The sequence below is a fragment of the Pteropus alecto genome, unplaced genomic scaffold (genome assembly GCF_000325575.1).
Source record: "Pteropus alecto unplaced genomic scaffold, ASM32557v1 scaffold8, whole genome shotgun sequence".
NCBI classification, from domain to species: Eukaryota; Metazoa; Chordata; class Mammalia; order Chiroptera; family Pteropodidae; genus Pteropus; species Pteropus alecto.
Genome location: NW_006494609.1, coordinates 4,827,525 through 4,852,137, shown reverse-complemented (window position 1 = coordinate 4,852,137; position 24,613 = coordinate 4,827,525). Strand labels below are relative to the sequence as shown.

The 24,613-nt window shown below is 42.8% G+C and overlaps 1 protein-coding gene and 1 pseudogene across 2 annotated transcripts in view; one reads left to right on the top strand and one right to left on the bottom strand.

Moving 5' to 3' along the window:
• The window catches only part of POMT2 (protein O-mannosyltransferase 2), a 37,944-nt gene that overhangs the window by 10,727 nt on the left and 2,604 nt on the right, over positions 1–24,613 (top strand). For both annotated transcript variants that reach the window (XM_015599670.2, XM_006925480.3), the window contains exons 3-18: positions 2,147–2,251; positions 4,124–4,232; positions 5,960–6,068; positions 7,678–7,837; positions 9,158–9,264; positions 9,982–10,064; positions 11,800–11,909; positions 12,728–12,794; positions 15,343–15,412; positions 17,227–17,305; positions 18,450–18,601; positions 19,012–19,103; positions 20,016–20,092; positions 23,959–24,030; positions 24,338–24,397; positions 24,492–24,597. In XM_015599670.2, coding sequence (XP_015455156.1) covers positions 2,147–2,251; positions 4,124–4,232; positions 5,960–6,068; positions 7,678–7,837; positions 9,158–9,264; positions 9,982–10,064; positions 11,800–11,909; positions 12,728–12,794; positions 15,343–15,412; positions 17,227–17,305; positions 18,450–18,601; positions 19,012–19,103; positions 20,016–20,092; positions 23,959–24,030; positions 24,338–24,397; positions 24,492–24,597 — 1,558 coding nt within the window. The remainder of the gene's footprint in view (positions 1–2,146; positions 2,252–4,123; positions 4,233–5,959; positions 6,069–7,677; positions 7,838–9,157; positions 9,265–9,981; positions 10,065–11,799; positions 11,910–12,727; positions 12,795–15,342; positions 15,413–17,226; positions 17,306–18,449; positions 18,602–19,011; positions 19,104–20,015; positions 20,093–23,958; positions 24,031–24,337; positions 24,398–24,491; positions 24,598–24,613) is intronic.
• On the bottom strand, positions 3,276–3,394 carry LOC112473733 (annotated as a pseudogene).

The following is a 24,613-nucleotide window of genomic DNA, read 5'->3' as shown; positions in this document are numbered from 1 at the left end:
TATATATACACATAAATAACACATTATACAAATGGGATCAGACTAAAATCGTTCAGCAATTTGTATTTTAAACATGGTGTATCTTAACTTCTTTCCACAATTGCGTATAAAAATGTACTTCATTCTTTTTAATGGCTGTATATTATTTCATTATACAGATGTGCCATAAATTATTTTATCCCTTTTCAGTTGGTGGACATTTATGTTATTTCTAGTTTTTAGCTGTAACAAAAGGTATTGCATGAACATCCTTATATATTTATCTTTCCATAGTCATATAGGTATATCTAAAAGATTCTCACCAGGCAAGCTAAAGAGTCAAATGGGTATTTAAATTTATGTTAGATATTCCTAAGTTTTCCTGAAAAAATCTTGTAATAATAGTCTCACCAACAGTGCATGAGGGTGTTTGCTTCCTCTATACCATTGCCAGCACTGGTATGATTATACTCTTAAAACTTTGCCAATTTGAGAGTGAAAAATGGTATATCAGTATTTTAATTTGCATGTCTTTATGAGTTACGTTGAACATTTTTAAAATATGTTTATTAGCCATTTGTATTTTGTTTTCTATGAATTTGCCCATTTTTCTAGTAGGTTCTTTATCTTACTGGTTTGAATGAGTTATTTAGGTAGGAAATTAGCTCAGGGCTACTTTTAACCTTAAGAGAACTGAGAGGGAATGGAATTTTGAGTTCCTTTTAAGTTCTTGGCATAGTGTCAGGTATTTTACCTACAACATCACCTCTTATCCTCACAACTCCCTGCAAGGAAAGTTTTGTTGTCTGTAATTATTGTCCACTATCAGGATAGTAATTATTGTCCACTATCAGAGAGCTAGCATGTAGGGCGTTGAGATCCATACCATCTGTCCATTTCTTCACTCTACCAGACCAGCCAAGCAGTCTAGGAATTTAGACCAGCACCAGACAGGTTTGTCCTCTGAGATCCCAGGTAGAAATGTGCATCCATTTTGATTGTTACCTGTCAGTTTTAGTTCATCTGGGTATTTGGATGGCTCTATCTTTCTAATACCTTATATTACCTTATATTAAATTAATTAAATTAACTTCTGGACCCAGGAATTCCTCCTTTTTTTTTGTTTTTTTTAAAAAAAAACAAAACAAAACAGGGCTTTATAATCATTTATTGCTGAACTTTGGCTTCTATACATGGAACTATAGAGAGTGACTGTTTAGAGCTACTTAGAGAAAAAAAGCGAGCTGTTTAGTGGTCCACATCCAAGTCCCCACTAGTAGTGTTGCTGGGAAGGGCTTTCCCTCAACACAGCCAGTGTATTCTGCTGCGCCACACAGCCATTATAACGGGAACATGGTCAGGCTGGGCAGCCTGGGGCTGTTACAGATGCTTGGTATTTGCTGACAGTTTTTATGTTTGCTGCTTCTAATTGCTTATGTGGAAAAGAGAATTTTACACTGTTCATAGCCAAGGAAAGATAGAAATGGAGAGGCTCATCCCCTCGAATGTTTTGACTCTTTGTCTTAGTTTATAGTTGATTTGTTCTGTTTTGGGATGTGTCAAGGTTGCTTCCCTTTGGAATACTGGAAAAAGAAGAAACCAGTCTCTAGCCTTTTGGCATTTTTTCCTCTGGGACGTTTCTCTTCCCCTCAGGGGATACGCAACTGTCTTTTCCATTTTTTTTTCCTTCTCTCTATTCTTGATGTGTAGCAACTTGGCTACTTTTCTCCCTTCTCATTCGGACTTGGAACCTCATTTTCCTTTCAGTTGGCCAATTGCTCAGGAATCAGCCCCTGCCCATGGCCTCCTCCATAAGCTGTCCTGTTTTATTTCATAGCAAATGAAAGAAAGCTGAATAAGAGAGCCCATCACTGACTCTGCCCTTCAAATTGTGGTATTTTTTTCTTTCTCAGTGTTCAATCTGCACTGTTCCCAAGAACTTGGCATTAAACACAAGAGGTGATTTGTTTCAAGCAATGCGCTCTGTAGAGAAGAGATTCTTTGCACTGCAACAGCTGCAGGAGAGAATGTCTCATTGGCAACTCCTATGGACAGTTAGTTGTCAAGGGAAGCCAAAGCCTGGATGCAGCTGGATGGAAGTTCAGGGGATAGAGGAATCTTTCTCAAAGGTCTCTCATCTTTTTCTTTATTCTGTTTCTCTCCTCAGATGCTGATAGGTCTTGCCGGCTACCTGAGTGGATATGATGGTACCTTTATGTTCCAGAGGCCTGGGGACAAATACGAGCAACACAACTACATGGGAATGAGAAGAGTAAGGCTTCCTGACCTGATATAGCCTCATTGAATCCTGGGGCCACACTCAGTCTGAAACATTACAGTGGAAGCCCTGGTGTGGTGGCAGGTCTACACAGATAAATGGACTTGAGGGGGGAGATGATTAGACCCACACCCTATAGTAGAGATTCAGAACTGAGATGGGTAAGAAGAGAAGGGGAGGTCACAGATAATAAGGAGATTGCATAGGTTAGAGCAAGCCCATCCTTTCACCTGTTATCCTGCCCACGCGAGGCATCAGATTGCAGGTTGCAGAGCAGCCTGGGACCTAGGCAGCTAGGAGTCTCCTGTAGCCCCAACACTGGCCTCAGCACATTGTCAAGCTACGTGTTCTTCCTCTCTCCAACCACAACTGCTGGAGTATTGTCTACCTCTGAGGGCCTTTTCCTATGGTTCAATACCCCACACCTGTGTCACCAGGTTCCTGCTTCTTTCCCATGAAGGTTTTAGGCACACACAAGGAATTTTCTAGGCTTTGAAGGGAGGCCATGTGTTCAACCAGTCCCTGTGTGCCCTGAGTCTCAGCATCAGCCTTGATGGAGTATATAGCAGGGCCTAAACACCCAACTCTGGCGACCCTATACCTGTGGCTCAATAAAACCTGAATAAACTGACCTCCAATGTGAAGCTCTCAGAGCAGGTTACACTTTCAAACTCCTCTCTTTGAAGAGATCAAAGCACTTTAGATTAATGCTAAGTGCTTATTTGGGGCTAATCATTGGATGCTTTGCATGGTCATATACCATATTAAACAAGGAGTGTCCCATACCCTCAGATTTGTATTCTTAAGTGATTCTGTGTCTTCCTAATGACTTTTGAACACCACATAGCATGACTGACTCACTGTGAACTTGCTGTGGAAATTGAGAAAGCCAAATATAACAGCCTCATTTTCTTTCACACTAGGGCACATTGCTTTCTGTTGACAAAAAGTGACAACCCAAATGTGAGAATTTCTATTCCCTTGGGCTTATCTATTTACTTTTTTTTTTTTTTTTTAACGCCTATAGCACCTGGTCTTGCTAGGTGGTCTCCCATCGAAGTACTAGCCAGGCCCGACCCTGCTTAGCTTCTGAGATCAGACAAGATCAGGCATGTTCAGGGTGAAATGGCCATAGACTATATCTATTTACTTTTGATGGACAGGGTAGGGAGGTAGAAAGAAGGCTGGTGGTTAAAACAAAACAAAACCCTCCAGATACTGAAGTGTTAAGCAATCTCTTTTCCAAAGTCAAAATACAACCTGTAGATTAAAGAGAGATTCCTGGCATGATTGAAGAAAAGGGCCAAGGGAAAAATAATAGAAATAACATTAGAATTCTCTGGAATATTAAAACACCTTCGGAGAGGTCTTTCATAACTTGTTCCCACAGTTTTGTAATAGAGGCTGTTTATCAAGTACTTCCTGTGTGTTAATAAACTTTAGGTCATTTAATCTTCAGAATAAACCCTGTAAGGTAGGAACTCTTATTCACATTACATGGATGGGGAGGCTGAGATACAGAGATGTGACTTTCTCAGGGTCACAGCAGTGATGGGGGCAGTCCAACCCCAGCATCCCCCACTTGAAACCAGTGTGCTGTCCTGCTCACACCTTCCTGGCTGAACTTTGCTGATTTTTTATCAGTGCAAAAGTTGGTGCTCAGTGGGAACACAAATGTTTCTTGATTCGATGCTTCACTGTTATATTACCCCCTTTCTCATTTATACATATTCCAGGTAATTTTAGGTCACCAACTCATGCCTTTATTAGGGCTCTCCATCTTAAATATTTGTTGGTACCAAGTCAAGTAGGTTCCTGAGGCTTAGCTTAGCTGATTATTTGACTGTTTCTCTTTTTCTCCCATAGTTCTGTGCGTCCCTTGGTTCCTTGCTGATCCCCTTTGCCTACCTCATTGTGCTGGAGCTATCCAAGTCCCTCCCGGCAGCGCTGCTCACCGCTGCCCTCCTCACCTTTGGTAAGTTGTGTTATGCCATGTTTATTGGGAAATTGACTGCCACACTGTGAGTGTAGCTGGAAGTCAGCACATTCAAAGGTCCTGTCTATAGGCCCAGTTCTCAAGTAACTTTAGGATTGGGTAAATGTATCACAAATCTCATTTTATTCACATTATATATGTAATACATATATAAATACCTTATGTAGCAAACCTTTATTAGAGGGGAGAGTTGCCATGGGTAATCCCAAGGAATAGATTATCTCCAAGTTATCCCCATTTGAGTTTGGATTGGATAATAAGGTAAATTTGTGCGTACGTGTTTGAAGGAAGCTTACAATTTTAATTCTTCTTTTCTTAGGTTATTATCAGGATTAGTTTACTCTTCTTAAATTAATTTTAACTGAATACAAGGGCAGATGTCTCAGAAGTAGCTGGGTAGCAGGGGGATAGCAAAAGGAAAACTTAAATATTTTCTGTGGCTAATCCTTACATGGATAAATGAGAGTTGATCTGTAGAAATTGATCCTATTGCCAGCCTTGTTCTGAAAGCGAATTCATGACTTCATAGAGCTTAATCCAGAACAATTTAGGTGGGTACTTTATGGATGATTCTGGCTTTGTTTTGATAGGTATGTTGCAAGATCATAGGGCCTTTCTGTAAAAGACTAGAGGCTTTTTCCTAGTCTTTTAAATTTCCATTTTAGTTATTTATTCAGTCATTTATTCATTTTTTATTCAGCAACTATTTTTTAAAGCATCTACTCTGCGATAGGTACTTTTCTTGGCCTCAGGATATGCTGATGAGAGACATTGTTTTCTTAGAGCTTACTCACTAGTGGGGCAGACAATAAGCCAGTAAATTAATAAGTCTGTAATGTAATATCCTAAGCTATAAGTACAATGTAGAAAATAGAGTAAATAAAGAATAGAGTTATGGGGCGTCATTCTGTTTTAGGTAGGGTGGTCATTGAAGTGCTCCCTGAGGAGGTGGCCTTGAGCAGACACCTGAGTGAAACAAAGGATTATGTCATGCAGAGATCTAAGGGAAGAGTATTCTTTCTGGTAGAGGGAACATCATGTGCAGTGGTCTTGGTACAAGGCAGTACTTGGATTCAAGGAACAGCAAGAAGGCCAGTGTGGCCAGAGTAGAAGGAGTGAGGCAGAGGATGTTGAGAGAGGAGGTTGGATAGGTAGGGAGACCATGTTGGCTTTGGCAGCATCATGAGGAGTTTTTTAGTCTGAGTGAGTTGGGAAGACATTGGAGGGTTTAAGCAGAGGCATGACGTAATAAAATTTTCTTTAAAAAAGCCACTTTGGTACCTGCAAGCAGAATCAACTCCCAACAGAGACTTCATATAAAATGGTAAGACTCTGTCCTAGGTGTAGGTCATCTGTGGCTGCATAGCAGGGTGGCAGAACTCCCTTTCTGATGGCAGAAATGAGCAAGAGCCCTTGTCTCAGGACTGCTCTATTTGAATGAATGACACGCTCCTTTCTTGGGTGAGGGGCTGGAAACAGTGTGAGATACTGTTTCATACCGTTGGGCTTTGGTGTACCCCAAAGCTGTGGCCTTCTACCTCCCTGATGACTCAGTGATGACTCCGTGGCCCAGCTAGTCTTGAATGCACAAATGCTTATGTGCAAATTAAGCGCCAGGGGGACTGTTTCTTATTGCTGGGGTATTTGGTTCTCAGGGGGGCCCATCTATGATTCTACTTTTTGACCACTGAGTTCATGTTTTTCAGACACAGGATGCCTCACTCTGTCCCAGTATATCCTCCTTGACCCCATCTTGATGTTCTTCATCATGGCTGCCATGCTGAGCATGGTCAAGTACAACTCTTGTGCTGACAGGTCAGAAACACCATCTTTGGCGGGCAGGGGAGGGGGTTAGAAGCTGTAGCAGCTTCAGAATTTTTATAATGGTCAGGGATAATGGTGGATACCTAGAGGGCTTGCCTTGAAGCTGAGTTTAAGGCAAGCCGACATTTTTTTTAATTAACTTAGATGGCCCATTTAGATCATAAAAATAGATTTTAAAAAGTTTTCTATAGATACTTTTGCTTTACATAAGACCAAGAAAATGTCTTTTTCAAGAGTATTATCATTTTTACAGTGGGAATGCATTTAATCAGGGGTTTGTGGATATTACGGAGGGGGTCCTAATGCTTTCCCCCACTCACCATCTTATAAGTTACGTCTTGACACTGATGCTGGTTAGGAGATCCTAGGACCACTTTTATCTTTCACAGTCCTTATCCTAGAGGGGAGGGTACCAGCATAGATACCATTTGGGAACTATTTGTCTCAGTAGTTCTACCCAGTAGTTCTACCCAGTAGTTCTACCCAGTAGTTCTACCCAGTCCTGACCTAACGACGGGAATAATGTACATAAAGGTTGGTTTGAATGTCCATAGCAGTCAAGAGAATCCCTGCAGGCCGTGGTCAGTTCAAAAGCTATTCTGGAGAGCCCGGTTCCCCTAGGACAGTCTTTTCCAGATCATTCTCTACCTATGAGAGAATAGGTTATTCTTTCTATTTAAACCAAAAGAGCTGATTCCGCCTAGGCTTTTCAGAAGTAACTTGGTTTCACCATGGCATGGCAAAGCTCATTAACTTGTGTTATGCTGATAAAGCCTGATCCAGTGACTGCCAGTTCTCTCTGGCTTTGGGTTATCATCTTCTACCACATCCACTTCCACCTGCTATTTCTTGAATGCATGCTATGTGCCAGGTACTGTGCTAGGAGCTGGAGATACAGAGGTACATAGGTCTTGGCTGTTAAGGAGCATTCACTCTGGCAGGGGAGGCAGCCAGATAATCAGAAAATTGCAGCACGGTTTACTAAGTTCTATAAGGGTAGCGAACCTTGGACCCAACTGCCAGGGTTGGAATCATGCCTCACCACTTGCTAGCTATATTACTTAACTTCTCTGTACTTTGATTACCTCATGTATTAAAAGAGGATAATAATAGGATCTACCTCATGGGATTGTAGTGAAAGTTAAAGAGTTAATATGTTTAGAATACTTGGAACAGTGCCTGACACACAGTAAGCACTCAATAAATGCTGGCTTTTCCAAAGTCCAAGAGTGACACAAAAGAGAAGGCTGTCTGAATCCAGCAGGCTTCTCTCAATTTTCCTTTGACTTCCACGTGATTGATCACTGCTGAAGAATAAACCTCTTGTTTGCTTTACTTTTGTACTTAGCCAGGAAAGCTATGGCCCTGCTACCCAAAAAAGATCCTACTCATTCTCATACTGTGCTTCCTGCAGTTTCAGGGGTTTCACAGATCACATCCTCCTTGGAGCCACCATGGTCCTCTGCTGTTAGGAGCCCTCAAATAGAGGGCACAGCACAGCCTTTCAGCGTCAGAGAACCTTTGCCCTGTCCTGCTGTTGCTCTTGCTTTTGAGTTCGGTTCCAGCTGCCAAACTGAACTCTGTGTTTGTTGGTTTTCAGGCCCTTCTCTGCCCCCTGGTGGTTCTGGCTCAGCCTGACTGGCATTAATCTGGCTGGTGCTTTAGGGGTCAAGTTTGTTGGCCTCTTTATCATCCTGCAAGTGGGGTGGAACACCATTTCAGACCTTTGGCACCTGTTTGGAGACCTCAGTCTTTCATTGGTGAGAACCCAAGTGCTTGTAGAAATGACTTTGCTCCCCAGCATTGCTCAGCACAGCCAGCGGCCTTTCTCCACCTCTGCTGTAGGTGGCCGAGGGGCTGTATTCTGGGCACCCGGTGGGCTGGATCCAGCTGTCCGCTGTAGGCAGCACGACAGCAGGGAGTGGGCCAGGACTGAGAGGCTGGAGAGCTATAAAGGGAGAGGATGGACTCACATCCTTAGAACTCTTTTGGCATTTGTTTCTGTAATATTGTTTAAATACTCTACAAACTATCCAGCCAGGGAATTCTGTCTAGCTGTGCTCATGCCAAATATATAGCAGATACTGACTGCCTTGGACCTTAGGTAAAATGGATGTGGTGACTTTCCGAACTCACGGTTTTCTTTTCCTGACCCAGGCTCTCCAGATTTGGAGAGTAGGAAGAGCCTTTAGGGTTTATTACAGTATTAGTTATTAAGGGCTGATTCTGTGCCAGGCATTATGCAAAATGCTTTACCTTCATTATCTCATTTTCTTTTCATAATAGTCCTATGCTGTAGATAGTTATAACTCTCTCTTTATACAAGAGGAAATCGAGACCTAGAGAGGTAGTAATGTTCACACAGGTAGTAAGAGGCAGATCTTGGGTTCAAACTTAGGGGAGGCTGGCTGCAGACCTTATATTACTGTAATGCTTCTCCATTACTTCTGTAGCAAGTCCCAACAAGTACATTTATTTATTCAGAACATATAGACTGTCCACTAAATGTCAGACACAGAATATGAAGATGAATAAAGCCCCCTGGAGACAATGGAGAGAGAGAAGTAAACAAGCAGGCAATTACAGTCCAGCCAGTAAGTGCTGTGAAAGCACAGATGAGGGCATGAACACAGTCTCAGATGATCTAGGATGGCTTCTGAGAGGAAGTGGAAGCCTGAAGTTAAAATAAAGAGCAGTTAACCATGTGATGGGTGGGCCTGGCACAGTACAGGAAGCATGGGGAAAGTGTAAAGACTCTGACTGGGATGTAGAGGGGACTGATGAGTGGTGATGCTGATAGTATAGACAGCGCCTTGTCAGTGCATTGACAGTCTGGGGTCCTGGGTGAGGGCCTGGACAGCCAGCAGAGGGCTGGCCCATGTTTAGTTCCCTCATTGTTTCGGTGATGGAGTGTTATGGAAAGACTTAGGGTTTCCACATATACTTCTTTTCGGCCACTAGTTTTTCAATTTTTTGATGATTATGACTTATACATAAAAACTTATATATAATGCACATATAAGGCATCAGGAATAACAAAGCCCCCTATGCCCAGCACCCCACACTGGTTCTGTTTGCAGGTGACTATGGGAAAACACCTGACTGCTCGCATCCTGTGCCTCATAGTGCTGCCGCTTGCTCTCTACACGGCCACTTACGCTGTTCACTTCATGGTGCTGAATAAAAGGTACAGCAGAGCCTTCTCAGCCCCTTGCTCTGGTCTTCCTCTTTCCTCTAAGACCATGGTTGGGTGGTGTGATTTCCTCAGTCTGTAGGTGGGATGATAGGAGGGGGACCCAAGAGATTTTTCCTGTTTGTTTCCTACGTTCTGTCTTTTGGATATCCAAAGGGCTCAGAAAGGCCAGCACCCTAGCCGGAAGGAAGAGGAAAATTTCCTAGTAGCCAAACTGACCCTTATCCTTAAGCAAAGTCCCTTGTGCTTAAGCAGGGATGGGCCACCATAAGAGTGTGCAGTTGGAGTGAGGACAATAATAACAGTAACACCAACAGCAGCTCCCATTTAATGAGTAGCTACTAAGTGTTAGGAACTATGTTCAGTGTTTTGTACATATTATCTCATTTAATCATAATCACTTTTGAGTTCTTTTGATTTTTTTTTTAATCCCCAATTTATAAATGAGAAACTGAGGCTAAACACTGTTAGGTATCTTCCGAAGGTCACGGAACTAGTAAGTGGCTGAGTTGGGATTTGAACTCCAGTTTCTTATACTCCCATCACCCATGTGTATCTTGTGATATCACACTGCCACTCTGAGATCACCCATGTGTATCTCGTGATATTACACTTCTTTTAAAATAACCGAGAAGGGCTCTTTCTTGGGCTCCTGGGAAATGACGATTTCATTCTATTACTTGGCCCTCTTCTGTTCCGCCTTTCTCACAGTGGTCCTGGCGATGGCTTCTTCAGTTCTGCCTTCCAGGCCCGGCTTGCAGGAAACAACCTCCACAATGCTTCCATCCCTGAACGTGAGTGTCTCCTTCCTGGTCTTTACGAAGATAGAAGGGCAAAAGAGTTTCCTGGGAATTGAATTGAAAAGATGAATATGATAGCCTGAGTTAATTTAGCCTATAGATGGCAAAGTGGGAGAAAGATCCAGTTATTTCTAGTATGAATATTCAAGAGAGTGAGTTGGGACACAGGAAGTACAGAGGTAGACATCTTGAATGCAGCCTCTGTGACCCTAAAGAGTAACTTCTCCATTGGGGCTGTGGAGGCACCCAAGCCAGCTCTGTGGAAAGGCCAACCAGAGAGAATCTGGTGAAAGAACAAGGCCTTCCAGGACAACTGGTCAGTTTCCCCCATGGTATTCTACGACTCACATCTATTTACTTATTCACAGATAGTAGTTGAGCAAGTGTTAGCCACATTGGAGGCTGTAGATGGATGCCCTCTAGAGTAAAGAGTCTAGTGTAGAGGATCTCTACATGATATGACTGTATGTGTTAAGTATATAAAAAGGAACACAGAACTATGGGGAACAAAGGGTGTGAGAGATCACTTCTGGGGGTTGGAGGGGATCAGAGGTACATAGAGTGAGTTGCCTTGCAGTCAGGCCCTGGAAGAATGGGTAGATTTCAACAGATGGAGAGGGAGGAGAGGACATATCAGGCAGAAAAGACAGAATGATCAAGGCCAAGGACAGCAAAAGGCACAGGTTATAGGCAGAAAAGTGATGGAAGATAAGGTTGAAAAGATAGGTTAGGCCTAGATTATGAGGGTTCGAAACGTCTGGATGAGGTGTTTGATTTCATTAAACAAGCAGTGGAGACCCAGTGGAGGTGTTTGGGCAAGGAGGAGGCCAGGAAGGCTGTGCTGTAGGGAGGTGACTCTGGTGGCAAAGTAAAGGATGACAATGGAGAGGGTGGAATTAGAGGAGGGAGATATCCAATGGAAAGCTATCTAGCTGAGCTGTGATCTCTTCCATCAAGCCATCCTCTTACTTTTGGGTGAGAGTTCATCCTACCTTGCTCTGGGCTCCCACCATGTTGCTGGAGTACTTGCCCGTTGTCTTGTGCTCATCAGTGTATGAAGCTGTTTTTTCCAAACTAGGCTCACTAGGGCTACAGCCAGCCTCCTTCACTTTGGATCTACTGTGTAATTGGTACAGTCTGTTGACCAACTGAATGAACAGAGGAAGACAGGAGTAAGCCATCCTGGTGCAGTGAGACCTTTTTTTTTTTTTTAATTCAGAGTAAAAAAACCCCACCAAAATACCTTTGAACAGTTACATTATATGAGATTAGATTCGAGACACACAAAGGAATAATCGTGGAAAGTCCATCTTAACCATCTTTCATAACATTATAACTTGGAGCACATTCCAGGTGAAGACATAAAATGCTTCTTCATTCCATTGAATGTATGTCCAGACCTTGGCTGAAGGACAAGTTTGTTCTAATCTTTTGCTGTTACAAATGGTTTTAATAATAACATCATTAATACTAAGCTTCTTCTGAAAGCCTTAGGAGGAAGGGAACTGGGCGGTGGGGTACAAGTTAGACCCTGTACTGAGCTCTCTCTTGAGCTGACCAGTATGAGTGAGAAGGCAGCTGTGCATCCTGCCTGCTTTAGGCAGTCCCGGGCCCAGTGGAGTTTGTAAGCAGGTTTGGTGAACCCTGTGGCTTGGGAGGCCCCTCCCAGTCATGGGCAGCCTCTCGCGCTGTGCCCGCTCACACCCTCCACTGCCTGCTTTCCTTCCAGACCTGGCCTACGGCTCTGTGATCACCGTGAAGAACCTGCGGATGGCCATTGGCTATCTCCACTCCCACAGGCACCTCTACCCTGAGGGCATTGGCGCCCGCCAGCAGCAGGTCAGCGAGCCTTTTGTGCGCTTGTATTGCAGCAATACTAAACTGTTTGCTGGGTCTGAACTTGCCATTCTCTTTCTCGCCTCCCATCCTTTGCTTGAGCAGTTTCCCCTGCTTGAAACGTTCTTCCTCTTCCCGCACCCTTCCCTCTTTCCTCCGGCTAACCCTTGCTTCTTTAGGCTTCAGCTTAGGTGTTCCCCTCTGACCACCATAGGCCCACCTCTGCTTGGTACTGGATTAAGTGCCTCTGGAATGACAGGCTTTCTTGACACCTTTTACAAGATGGTGTAGTAACCCTTTTTACACTGAATTATGAGTGCATCCTTCTTTCTGTCTCTTTGCTCCTTAATTTTTAGCTTTTGGGAGGCTCTAGTGTCTAGCACAGTACCTGGCACAGGATGGATGAGGAGTAAAGTTTAGTGGTTATAAACACAGATCTGGGAACCAGACTAAGTTATTTGGGTTTGAATCCTGCTTCCACTAAAGTATGACTTTGAACAAAAGTTCCTTAACCTTTCTGTGTTTCAGTATCTTCATCTTTAAATTGGGGAAAAGCAATAGTACCTCTTGGTGGGAAAAGTCCTCTAAATGCAGAAGGAACAACATAGACTTTTGTGGGAAAAGTCCTCTAAATGCAGAAGGAAGAACAGAATCTCACTTACCCATGCTACTTCTGAGTCCTGCTGGGAAACTTGGCCCCTCAGTTTGGTGGTTGGGGTTTCTAAAAGAGGTTAAGCAATGTTGGCTTGCTGTTGATTGTCCTGTGGCCGGCTGTACTGATAGTGATGGTGTTCTTACCCCTGACTCCCCACCAACACCAGGTCACCACTTATTTGCACAAGGACTATAACAACCTGTGGATTATCAAGAAACATAACACAAACTCAGGTAATGTGATTGGAAACCAATATTTCTTATGCTGTTACTCTCTCTGAGCTCCTCTTAACATTTCTCATGCCTCCAAAAGAATGATACTGAGATGGGCTTTCTTGAACATTCTTTGACAATGTCTTTACTGTCTCAATTACCCATTTGACAATTATTTATTGTGTACCTACTATGTTCCAAGTGCTGTTGTTAGCCTATGGGATTGGCAGTGAGCAAGACAGATAAGATCTCGCTCTTAGACCTGTCATTTTGAAGCCAGAGAGCAGGGCCAAGACTCAGAATTAATCCAGAAGAGGTTACCAGGACATGCCACCAGAGGCTGGTGAATAGCCCCAGCTGAGGTACATGGTGTCTGCTCTCATTTCTAATTTAGAGCACACCAAGCATCGCAGACCCCAGCACATAGTACAGCTCTAATTGTCTTGATATAATAGAGTGCTGCTGCCCACTGGTCATCCCTGGACTGGGCTAGTTAGTTGGAGATTTGAGGGCCTGCCAGTCCTGTGGTTGATGTCTGGTGCCTCACTCAATGCCTGCCGATCTGCCTCTGCCTGGCCTGGGCAAAGTTGCTCTGAAGCACACCTCTTGGGCTCTTAATACTTTATGACATGGGCTATATCTGGATCTTATTTTTTTCGGTCAGACAGCTAGCTACCTGCAGGCTGTGCCTTCTGCTGCAACTGCAAAGGGAACAGAGGGCATCTCCCACTCACCTTCTGAGCCCCTGCAGATTGTCCTATGCCACAGGTATTCTCTGTGACTCCTCAGCAAATACCACCTGGCTCAGCCTGTCTCAAGTCAGCTGCTTCTGAGCCTTTACGGGGAAGTGGCAGATGCTCATCTGAATTCACCTTCTTTCTTATTTTCTCTACTTTTTCTTCTTGCTGTGGTTTCTAGTCTAGAAATGTGGCATACACAACCACTGTCTTTGCATCTTACTCCTCAGTAACGTAAATTACGGTAGTCTTGAGCAGGGTCTGTTTCTATACCTTTTTAATACTGGTATTGGTTGTGTTTTGATTCAACAGGCCAAACTGAGGTGGTTTATCACAGGAAAGTGTTATGAGGGAAGACCAGCTTTACTTCAAAAGTCATGGGGGCACGGGCCAAATCTTTAAACATCCCTGGTCTGTTATTCTGTTGTGCTTCTAGGTTAAAATAGTTGCATTTCACCCAAGCAACTAAGGATGTGTGTGAAGGTAGATAGCTGTAAGCACTATGGGAAGTGGGAACTGTGTGGACTATGGTCTTTGAGTCCTTGATGGCTATGTATGCCCTCCCTGCCAAATTTATATGAAATAAAACTTCCCTCCCCATTGACTTTTTTGTCATCTTGCTGATTAATCTTTTAAAAAGACCTTAAAAGCCCACGTAGGAATGGGCATCTCTGTGGTTGAGTTCTCTAATTTTCTTGATAGCTAGTGATTTGTGCTCACAGATTTGTCTTCCTGACCTTGATTGTTAGTATCTCACTGTTTGGGATGGAAATTTGCAAGGATCTTTCTGTGTTGCTGTGATTTATGCTGATTCCTTTTCCATTGTCGTCACATTTCTAGATCCTGATTGGTCTTGACTTCTAGATGACACAGAAGTACAGTTGACTCTTGAACAACGTGGGAGTTAAGGGTGCTGACCCCTTGCCTAGTTGAAAATCCACGTAAAACTTTTGACTCCTCAAAAACTTAACTATTAATAATAGCCTACTGTTGACCAGAAGCCTTACTGATAACGTCAATTAATACATATTTTGTATATTATATATATATTATATACTGAATTCTTAGAATAAAGTAAGCTAGAGAAAAGAAAATGTTATTAAGAAAACCATAAAGAAGAGAAAATACATTTCCAGTATTTATTGAAAAAAATCCACATATGAACGGATCTGCGCAGTTCAAACCCATGTTACTCAACAGTCAACTGTAGTCCCTTTCTTGCATCATTTCATCATTTTCTTTGCCTTACACTTAGCAAGTGTATTGCCAGAGACAGGATTATCAGTGGCAAAATTTGCAGGGTTTAACATTTGATTTTGAGGAGAGCTGGGCAAATGGTAATTTGCATGGGATTAATTTATGGAACTGTTTTTACTACTAAAAGAAAGCTCTTATTACTATGTGGCTTCTCAGCTTAAAAATCTTCCAGTGCCTGTCAGATTAAGGCTACATTTCTTAGCTTGGCATCCATAGTTTTGCCCCACTTTTCACACAGTCATCTGTTCCCACTCTCCTTCCTACTCACCCACCTTAACAATATGAAACCATTTTGCCATTCATCAGATGAGTGTTGTTATTTCCTGCCTCTATGCCTTTTCTCAACTTGTTCATCTGAAAAAATTCTCTCCCTTTTTTAAAAGACTTCAAGCGTTAGTTTTAGGACTTAGTTAGTCCTCTGTGACAGGGGCCTTTTCTCTCTGGTCTCACAGCACTCTGTTGGTACCTCTGGCACATACCACATTGTACTATAACTCTTTACCAGTAGGCACTCAATCAGTACTTGCCTAATGAGTGAATGATTTCAGATATCAATACGTGTTTCCTCTTGGCAGATCCCCTAGACCCTTCATTCCCAGTGGAGTTTGTAAGACATGGAGACATCATTCGACTAGAACATAAAGAGTAAGTAAATTTGCTGTTTGGGATAAATGAGTGGTATGGGCACCCAAAGTAGGGAGTTCTTTTTAAGCTGGAAATAAACAAGTCAGATTTGGATGAGTCTCTAGTAAATGGAACAAGGCTGCTGTGCTAGGATGGGCATAGAACCATTTTAGGAAGGTTGATGAAATAAGCAGGCCAGCCTTTGCCTGCCTATTTTGGCTTTGGGGAGCTATGAACTTTAATGTACCTTTCAGCTTCCCTTTTCCTAGAGGAAAAAAGAAAAAATTTGAGTTGCCCAAAGCTGCTTCTTAAATGGCTGCCTTTAGAAAGATGTAGGAGTCTGTTTTCAAAAATATGGCAAGCTAGTTTATTTAGCCAATGTTCTCACTGCAAATGACTAATAATACAGAAACTGGAATATAAATATAAAACTGGAATAATATAAAAACATCTTCTTAAAAGCATTGTAGAGCTGACAAGATAGTAAGGAGTTACCAGGGCAAAATCTAAGTGAAAGAGGTAATCTAGAGAAATAAGGAGACACTGCAGCCACTTCTGCCTTGATCCCACAATCTTGAGTTTTGATCTTTGGTTTTGAATGCCTCTTGAGAGAGGGAGTTTTAAAGTCAAAGCTCTAGGCTAACTCAAAGTGGTAAATTTATTAAGTGATCCTTCCCCCAAATTTGGAGCCGCAAAAGGCTTAGGGTAAGGGTAAATCTGCCCTATCCATGTATGCCCGGGAAAAGTTGCTTAGGTACAAGTAGAGTGTGCTTGGGAGAGTTCAGGCATCAGGTGGCGGGGCACTATCTCTGGTTCCTGAGAAGTCAGAACTACTAGTTGATCCTCATACGGATTTGCAGCCCAAATTTATTTCACTGGATGGTCTCAAAATCTTCCAACCATAAATTTAAATGAACATGATCCTAGACTAGTAATGTCTCCTAGCTGCCTGGCTAAAAGCAAATGTAGGTCTTCTTTTGGGAAAGACATTGTCATCTATTCTAATAGACAGTTTTTCAGTGACAGTGAATAGTACATAGTAAAAAAATAACTGAACACACAAGGAAATAGGACACCACGTGCAAGAATCAATAGGAACAAAGACAGAAGCAGCCATCAAAAGTTTCGTATACTAGAATTATTAGATACAGATTTTTTTTTTTAAAATCAGATTTTAAACAGAAAAACTTTGAGCTGAGCAGTGGATTTTCTGGTTAGTAGGATTATGGTTACTTAACTTTTTAATTTTATCATTAAATAATTTAAATTTTATTAATAAATTAAACTTTATTGATTATTAAGTTTTAATTTTGAAAATTTCCAAAGTTTTTATAAAGCATTTATTTTTTATTATGGATAAAAATAAGAACTAGTATAAAAAGCACAATGTAAATAAAAGCCAAATTAAACCCTCACTTTCCCCAGAGATCCTCACTTTATAAAACTGATGATAGGAATAGAGCAAATGGGAGAGAGGAGGTTTACCTATTTTAGGCATGTGTACATTACAGACTTAAATTCTCTCCTCCCCACACCTGTACACTAAGTGCTTCAGAACCACCAGATGTGTTAAAGTCATTACCGCCTGCTCCCTACCTAAAGTTAGCCTGTTTTGGGGCATGTAGTCCAGTACTCCTGCCATTTGTCCCTCCTGGTTTGGGCAATTCTCTGGATATTATTAGTAAATAGGCAAGAAGTTCCTGATATGTTGGATTTAATAATCAGATTCTAATTTTTCTTATTCTAACAGATGACTCTGAGTATCCTTTGTAAAAGGAGAAACATTGCTATCTCTTTTCTTCAAAATAATGGCACTTCTTTCTTTTAACTTCTAGGACTTCTCGGAACTTGCACAGTCACTATCATGAGGCCCCCCTGACCCGGAAGCACTATCAGGTCACTGGCTATGGCATAGTAAGTGAGCTACTGGAATGTGAGCAGGATGTAAAAAATCGTGGGGCCTGGCTCAAGGCCATGTGGCGTAACACATCCTCCTCAGAATTCTGGGATGTTCCTAAGGATTGGAGACTGCCCAGGGATGCTCTTAGCATTTGGGAACTTTTTGGCTAGGCTTGCTGTGGGAAAAGCAGCCTATGAAATCTGTCGCTGTCTTTCTCTCTCCTCCCATAATAACCATGCAATTTTTATGTTCTGACACTTAATAAATGTCAAATTTGAATACTGTTTGGTTCCTTTTAAAATCACATTGGACATAGGAGCCGCAGACCCACAGTATGACTCCAGATGAATATATAAGTTTATCTCTTCTAGATCCCAAATTCTCTTTGGCCTTATTCTTAAGGATTACTTTCTTCTTCTGCAGAGGGATGTTAACCACATTGCTTTTGGATTTTTACTACCTTGAAGTGATACGAGTAATAGAGGAAGCTGAATGAATACTTATCGCTTGGGGAATAATTTGAAGACAAAACAACTAGTAGACAGTTAGACTTATGACTATCATCTACATTCCTTGCCAGTAAATATTCAAGATTCCTTAAGATGGACCTCCCAACTCTTTATTTGCTCATCGAACTGATGCTAGAGCCAAGACTCTGAACTTCATCCGTTTCTTGGGGCCTCTCCAAGAGAATTAGACACAATGGTCTTAATTTCCAAATTTCCAAAGTATACTATCCAGGCCAGACCTTTCTGGCTTAGATGAGTAGGTGTCCAGATGGCCAAGGAAATGGATGCAAATGACCCAAATCTATTTCTGTTGTCTCAGGGTGATGTCTTGAGTTTGGTTTGAGGGCAAAAACGTCTATTTAGATAGAATTTAAACTCTAGTCCTGTGAAGTGAAGGATTGGACTTCAGATTCCAGGAGTTACACTATGTTTTTTTGTTTGTAATAGTGAGTGCTGGGGCAGAACCCATCCCCTCGGATAGTTCCATGGCCCTCTTGTTCCCTTTCCTGCCTCCGTCATTGAAGCTGATTTAGTCTCTGGCCTTTGTAACATGATGGCATCTAAAAGGGTGGCTCTCTCCTTTTTCTGACATGTCTTCTCTAGTCATCTTACTTTCTTTGTATTTTTTTTTTCTTGATTTATGTGGCAGAATGGGACAGGGGATTCAAATGATTTCTGGCGGATTGAGGTTGTTAACAGAAAATTTGGAAACCGGATCAAAGTGCTGAGAAGTCGAATTCGCTTCATTCATCTGGTCACAGGTTGTGTCCTGGGCTCCTCGGGAAAGATTCTGCCCAAGTGGTGAGTCTTTGGGTTTTTTTTTTCTCTTTCACACTACAAAGACTATACCAGAAGCTTCCATTTCCCAATTTTCAATGTTTACCTCTTGTTGGCTTATTTTTAGTGGTGGGGGGAGAAAAGGCATCACGTCTGTATAGAGCACAGAACTCCAGAGTTCTTTTGGTGTTTTATGTGTTGTGATAGCTGAATGTTTGACATCTGGCTTGTGACAACTTTCTGGATCTATATGTCTTTCTAAAATGGGAATACTGTATGCTAGGGTAGTTGTGAAATATGGAAGTGTGAGGGTGCAAAAAGCACTTCCACTGAGTCGAAAAGAGAGGGGTTCCATGAATTCAAGAGCAGTCGACAGTGCTGCCCTCCAGTGAGTTTCAGGTCTTCTGAGCGACATCTGTAACTACTTTTCTCAGGGGCTGGGAGCAGGTGGAAGTTACTTGCACTCCATACCTTAAGGAAACCCTGAACTCCATCTGGAATGTGGAGGACCATATCAATCCTAAATGTGAGTGAGGTCACTTCCTGGGCTGGCTCTGAAGGGAAACATAAGTAATTCTTATCTTAGAAAAATAAACCTCTTCGCATGTTCCTTGCCTCTTGCTGGATTGGACTCTTCTCCCCCTTGCCACCTGTAATGCAGGCCTATCTGTCTTGTCTCCTTCTGGACTCTTCTGTCTCCTGCACCACGAGTACCTCCTCACCCTCAAGGCTTGGAGCAGGCTGGTACTTTCCCCTGTGTCCCTGTGTGGAGTTCCACCCCTCCCTACAACCAGTCAACGCTTTTACATAAAGTGACAGCCACAGCCCTTGATCTGGGCCCCACAGCTATACTCCCAGGCTCCAGTTTGACATTTCCACTTCAGTGTCATCTTCAACTCAGTGAGTCTTTGGATTCATCATCTGTCCTCCTAAATTACTCTCTTCATGCTTCTGCTTGATTTCTCCTCTCTTCTCCGTGCTTCCCATTTCATTCTTTTTACACCTAATTTAACCAACCAATAATTAATAACTCTTTATTGAGTATGATGAGAATAATGTGGGGCCCTGGCGATATATTGCTGAATGAGATAGACTTGGTCCCTGTTCTCACAGACCTTCTGCCTAGCAGGGGAGAGCAGCATGTGAGCCAGTATCGAAACGAAGGGTGATGGTGCTGAGAGCTAGGGGAGCACCACGGACAGGCCTTGTCTTCTGTTGCCTTTGTATTTCTCAGAATGCCTGATGAGAGATTAATACATGCTGAATGAATAATCAAGAATTGGGCCAAGCTTTCTTCCATCTCCTCAACACTTTCATCTACTTGGTGGTCAGCTTGTCAGGAAAGCTACCCTCAGACTCTGGCAGTGGTGTGGATAACATGAACAGCAAGGAGAGAGAATGTATGATCAAAGTTTTCTCCTGTCATTTCTTTTTCTAGTGCCAAACATCAGCCTGGATGTGCTGCAGCCCAGTTTTCCTGAGATCTTGCTGGAGTCCCACATGGTGATGATCCGGGTACTATGGCTCCCTCCCATTTGGTGGTTTCTCTAAGAGCTCTGGACCATCCACAAATTCAGATCACAGATCAGTAGCCGTGGTATAGATCTACTGCCCCTTATGGAGGACTTTGGAAGTGTCTTCACTTACTGGTTTAATTGATCTTTAAAGGCATTTCCCTTATCACAGAATGATCATGGTAATGATGATGGTGATAATGGCGATGGTAGTGAACACTTATGTATTTCTTATGTGCTAGGCTGTACTCTAAGCACTGTAATATATTAACTTATTTAATACTTACTTTAGTCCTATGGAGATTATTGTTCCCAGTTTACAGATGAGGGAATTGAGACACAGTGAGATTAAGGAACTTGCCTAGGGTCACACAGTTAAATATAAGAGGTGGATCCAGGCTTCAAAGCCAGGCTAGCAGAATTTCAAAGTCAGTGCTAGTTACTACTGCACTCCTCGGCTTCAGTGATTCTCAAATCAGTTCAGGTGGCAGAGCCCCTGAAAAATCAGAGTGTTCTTGGTTGAAGATGAGACACTGATAGTTCATCCATTGTATGAAATTAGGATCAACTTGAATGAATAGCTAGTTTGAGTGTGTGATTTACATGTAGCATAAAATCTCAACCACAAGCCCACTCATGTTCTCAGACAGAAACACACCATTTAGGGGGCATGGTTGATTTTTTTTAAGGTTTTCTAAGACTTAGTATTTGTACTCTGTATCATTAGTAGCTGATAGCAGTTGAAGCATCAAAGGTTTAAGAATAACTGAGAGAGGAACTCTCTATTTTTATTAAATTTATTGGGGTGACATTAGTTGATAAAATTATGTAGGTTTCAAGTGTACAGTTGCATAATACATCATCTGTATACTGCATTGTGCGTTCACCACCCAGAGTCAATCTCCTTCCGTCACCATATGTTTGACCCCCTTTGCTCTTTTCTATCTCCCCCCACCTCCTTTCCCTCTGATAACCACTGAACTGTTGTCTGTGAGTTTTTGTTTGACGATTTGTCTTATTTATTACTTTCAGTTTTATATCCTACATATGAATGAAATTATATGGTTCTCACCTTTTTCTGTCTGACTTATTTTGCTTAGCATGATAATCTCAAGATCCATCTATGCTGTCACAAAGGGCAGTATTCATCTTTTCTTATGGCTGAATAATATTCTGTTGTATATATATATACTACATCTTCTTTATCCTGTCATCTATTGAAGGACACTTTGGTTGTTTCCATGTCTTGGCCACCGTGAATAATGCTGCAATGAACATAGGGACGCATATATCTTTACAGTTAACTGTTTTCCAATTTTGCGGGGAGATACCCAGAAGAGAGATTGCTGGGTCATATGGTAATTCTATTTGTAATTTTTAATGTTTTGAGGAACCTCCATGCTGTTCTCCGTAGTGGCTGCACCAGTTTACATTCTCACCTGTGGTTCCTTTTCCTCACATATTCTCTAGCAGTTGTTATTTCTTGTCTTATTGATGACAGCCATTCTAACAGGTATGAGGTAGTATCTCATTGTGGTTTTGGTTTGTGTTTCCCTAATAGCTAGTGAAGTTGAGCATCTTTTCAGATATCTGTTGACTGTTTGTATGTCTTCTTGGGAAAAGTGTTTGTTCAGGTCCGAGAGTAGAAATCTTTAAATTGACAAATTCTACCCACTAGCTTAAATTTTTCCCTGTGAGTTAGAGAAATCCTGCTGCAGCTTTGATGTGTAGGGGGAGACCCCTTTACTCTGGTTTGGGGGAAACCGGTGTTCTGTAGGATTGATGTTTAAGGATCACTGTATCTCAAGCCAGAGATGTGATTACCACTCTACCCACAGGGTTACAGAGAGGTGTAGCAGTTGTTATTTTTCCCCTGATGAGCCATTGTCAAGTGGACTTTTCTGGAAGTGATTATGTAAGCAGTATCAGTAAATATAGTTGACTTAAGTCACCAGATTAAATTTTAAAACTTCAAATTTTGTCATTTCTGCACATCGAGAGGTGATGAATTGCCATTAAGCAATCTCTGGGTCACTTCTCCTCTGACTCTGCTTGTAGCTGTCACGGTGGCCTGATGATACAGCTCTTTTGAATATGTGCCTGTCAGTCAAAATATCATTATGGGTCTGGATAGAATTTTAAGACTAAGTCTAAATAGTCTCATTTCTTCTTTCATTATCTAAGAGGTAGAGTCAAAGAAGAAAAAGGATATAGGGCACCTTTCTTACTCAGCCAATGTAGTCAGGGTGCGGAGAGACTGAAATAGTTCAGACCATAGAAACCACAGGAGAGAGGGTTTTTTTGCCAGCTGAGTGGAGAGTCTAAGGCCTGGGTGGAAAAGGCTGCCTTACCTGTGAGTTTAGTTGGAACAGGCCCACTCTAGTTTTTAAGCATAGTGAATAATGTACAAATGCACATACCTATAATGGTTACAGATTTTTCCTTCCTTTTATATCTTGGTTTAGTAAAGGGGCTGGATTTCTCAGAGTATAATGGAGTGAATAGGATGTCTTTGACTTGTTATACCTGGCTGGAGTCCCCAAGTTTGGGACTGAACTATACTCGTTTGAAGGAATTGATTTCCCTCTGCAGATGCTCTGGGATCCAGAACGATTCATTCTTCATTCTGAGGCCCTTCAGATAGCCATAGTGGTTGAGGGTTTGTGCAGCTGGCTCCTGGGTCCGACATCCCCCATGGCACTTTTGACCCTGGAGAAGCAACCCAGCCACCATGGGGAGGCCTCGAGGACTTAGTAAGGCACTGGGTGGCAGTTCACTGAGCCACACCTCCTGAATCTTTCTTGGGCTAGACCAGTGGTTTTCAACAGAAGGTGATTTTTCCTCCCAGAGGATATTTGGCAATGTCTGGAGACATTTCTGGCTGGCGTAAATGAGGGGTAGGGGGGCCTCTGGCATCTAGTGAGCAGAGGCCAAGGTTGTTAAACATCTTGCACTGCACAGTACAGCCCCACACCAAAGCCTTCAGCCCAAAATGTCAGTAGGATTGAGGAAGAGAACCCCCGACCTGACTCATAGCACCGTGCTCCTCTTCTGGGCATGCCTGCTCAGTGTGTCCTGGAAATGAGGCTAGTGCCCATCCTGATGGCCAGTATCCAGGATCCCGATTCTTTTCCTTCCTGTTTCAGCCAAGGCCTGATTTTGCCATGTGGAGACAGGTTGTTGAATATTTTTGGCTACTGGATTAAAGGAGCTGGGGCTGGGTCCTTCAGGCTATGTGCATTCTCACCAGAGTGACAGCATTTTCAGTGGGTAAAATGTGTTCTTGGAGAGCCAGACCTTAATTTTTTAATGTATAAAGCACAGGTATTCATACAGGATATAAATGTATTTACAGTGTAGCTATGGTATTAAAATGGCAGGGGGGCGTGTTTAGGGAAGAAAAATCTGAAAAGTTTGGGAGGAGATAAAATGAAAAAAGTTGAGAAACACTAAAGTAAAATTTTTAAAGTCTAGGAACTCATTGGCATTTCTGGGTTTGTGTTTGAAGTTGACCTTACGAGGGAACAAATAAGTCAGTCCTGATTTTTTATGCCCCACCTTCACCCTCTGGACACTTATCTTTGGCCTGAAGGAAACAGATCCTTCGTTCCTTTTTTTTCTCCAGCAGAGAGGGTCTGACTGGACTGTCTTTGGTGGGAACTGGAGGCTCTCTCATTGGGAGAAGTAAGGTGGCTGGAAGCAGGTGGTCAGTGACTGAGAATGAGCGCTTTGTTCTTCCCTGCAAGCGAAGGTGGGGGAGGGGTTTTCTCTTGACACTTGGCCATGTATCAGAGATACCAGTGCCTCACATTTCTGTCAGCCCTCTCCATCTGCCTTGACTAGCTTTTCTTTGCCACTTTCTTGTAGGGTAACAATGGCCTCAAACCCAACGACAATGAATTCACATCCAAACCCTGGCACTGGCCTATCAACTATCAGGTAGGGCCCAAGGCTAGAGCTTCTCCTGGGAAAAGGACCTGAGAAAGAGACCTTTGAGACTGGGCAAGGGAGATGTGCTGGGTTGACAGGGTGAGGTCTTGCCTGGCATAGGGTGGCCAGAGATGGGGCTCTGTTTTCTGCCCTGATTCTAACCCAGCCTTCCCAGAGAGTTCGTGTAGAATGTGCACCCTCTGAGCCTTCTCTACAGGCTCCCGTCTGTGAACGGTGACCAATCTTTCTCCCCCTGGAACGCACGCAGCTGGGATGAACTGGGCCCTGGATCAGCAGTGTGTCCTCTGCTCCACAGGGCCTGCGCTTCTCAGGGATCAACGATACAGACTTCCGAGTGTATCTGCTCGGCAACCCGGTGAGTGCCCACATGTGCCCGGCTCGGACCCTCAGGCCGGGCCTGTGGAGAGCTGCGGCTTTCCTCTCACCTTCCTGATCTCATTTCCATGCAGGTGGTTTGGTGGCTGAATCTCTTGAGCATCGCCCTCTACCTCCTGTCAGGGAGCATCATTGCTGTGGCTGTGCAGAGAGGGGCCCATCTGCCTGCGGAGGTTGAAGGTCAGGTTCCTTGGCC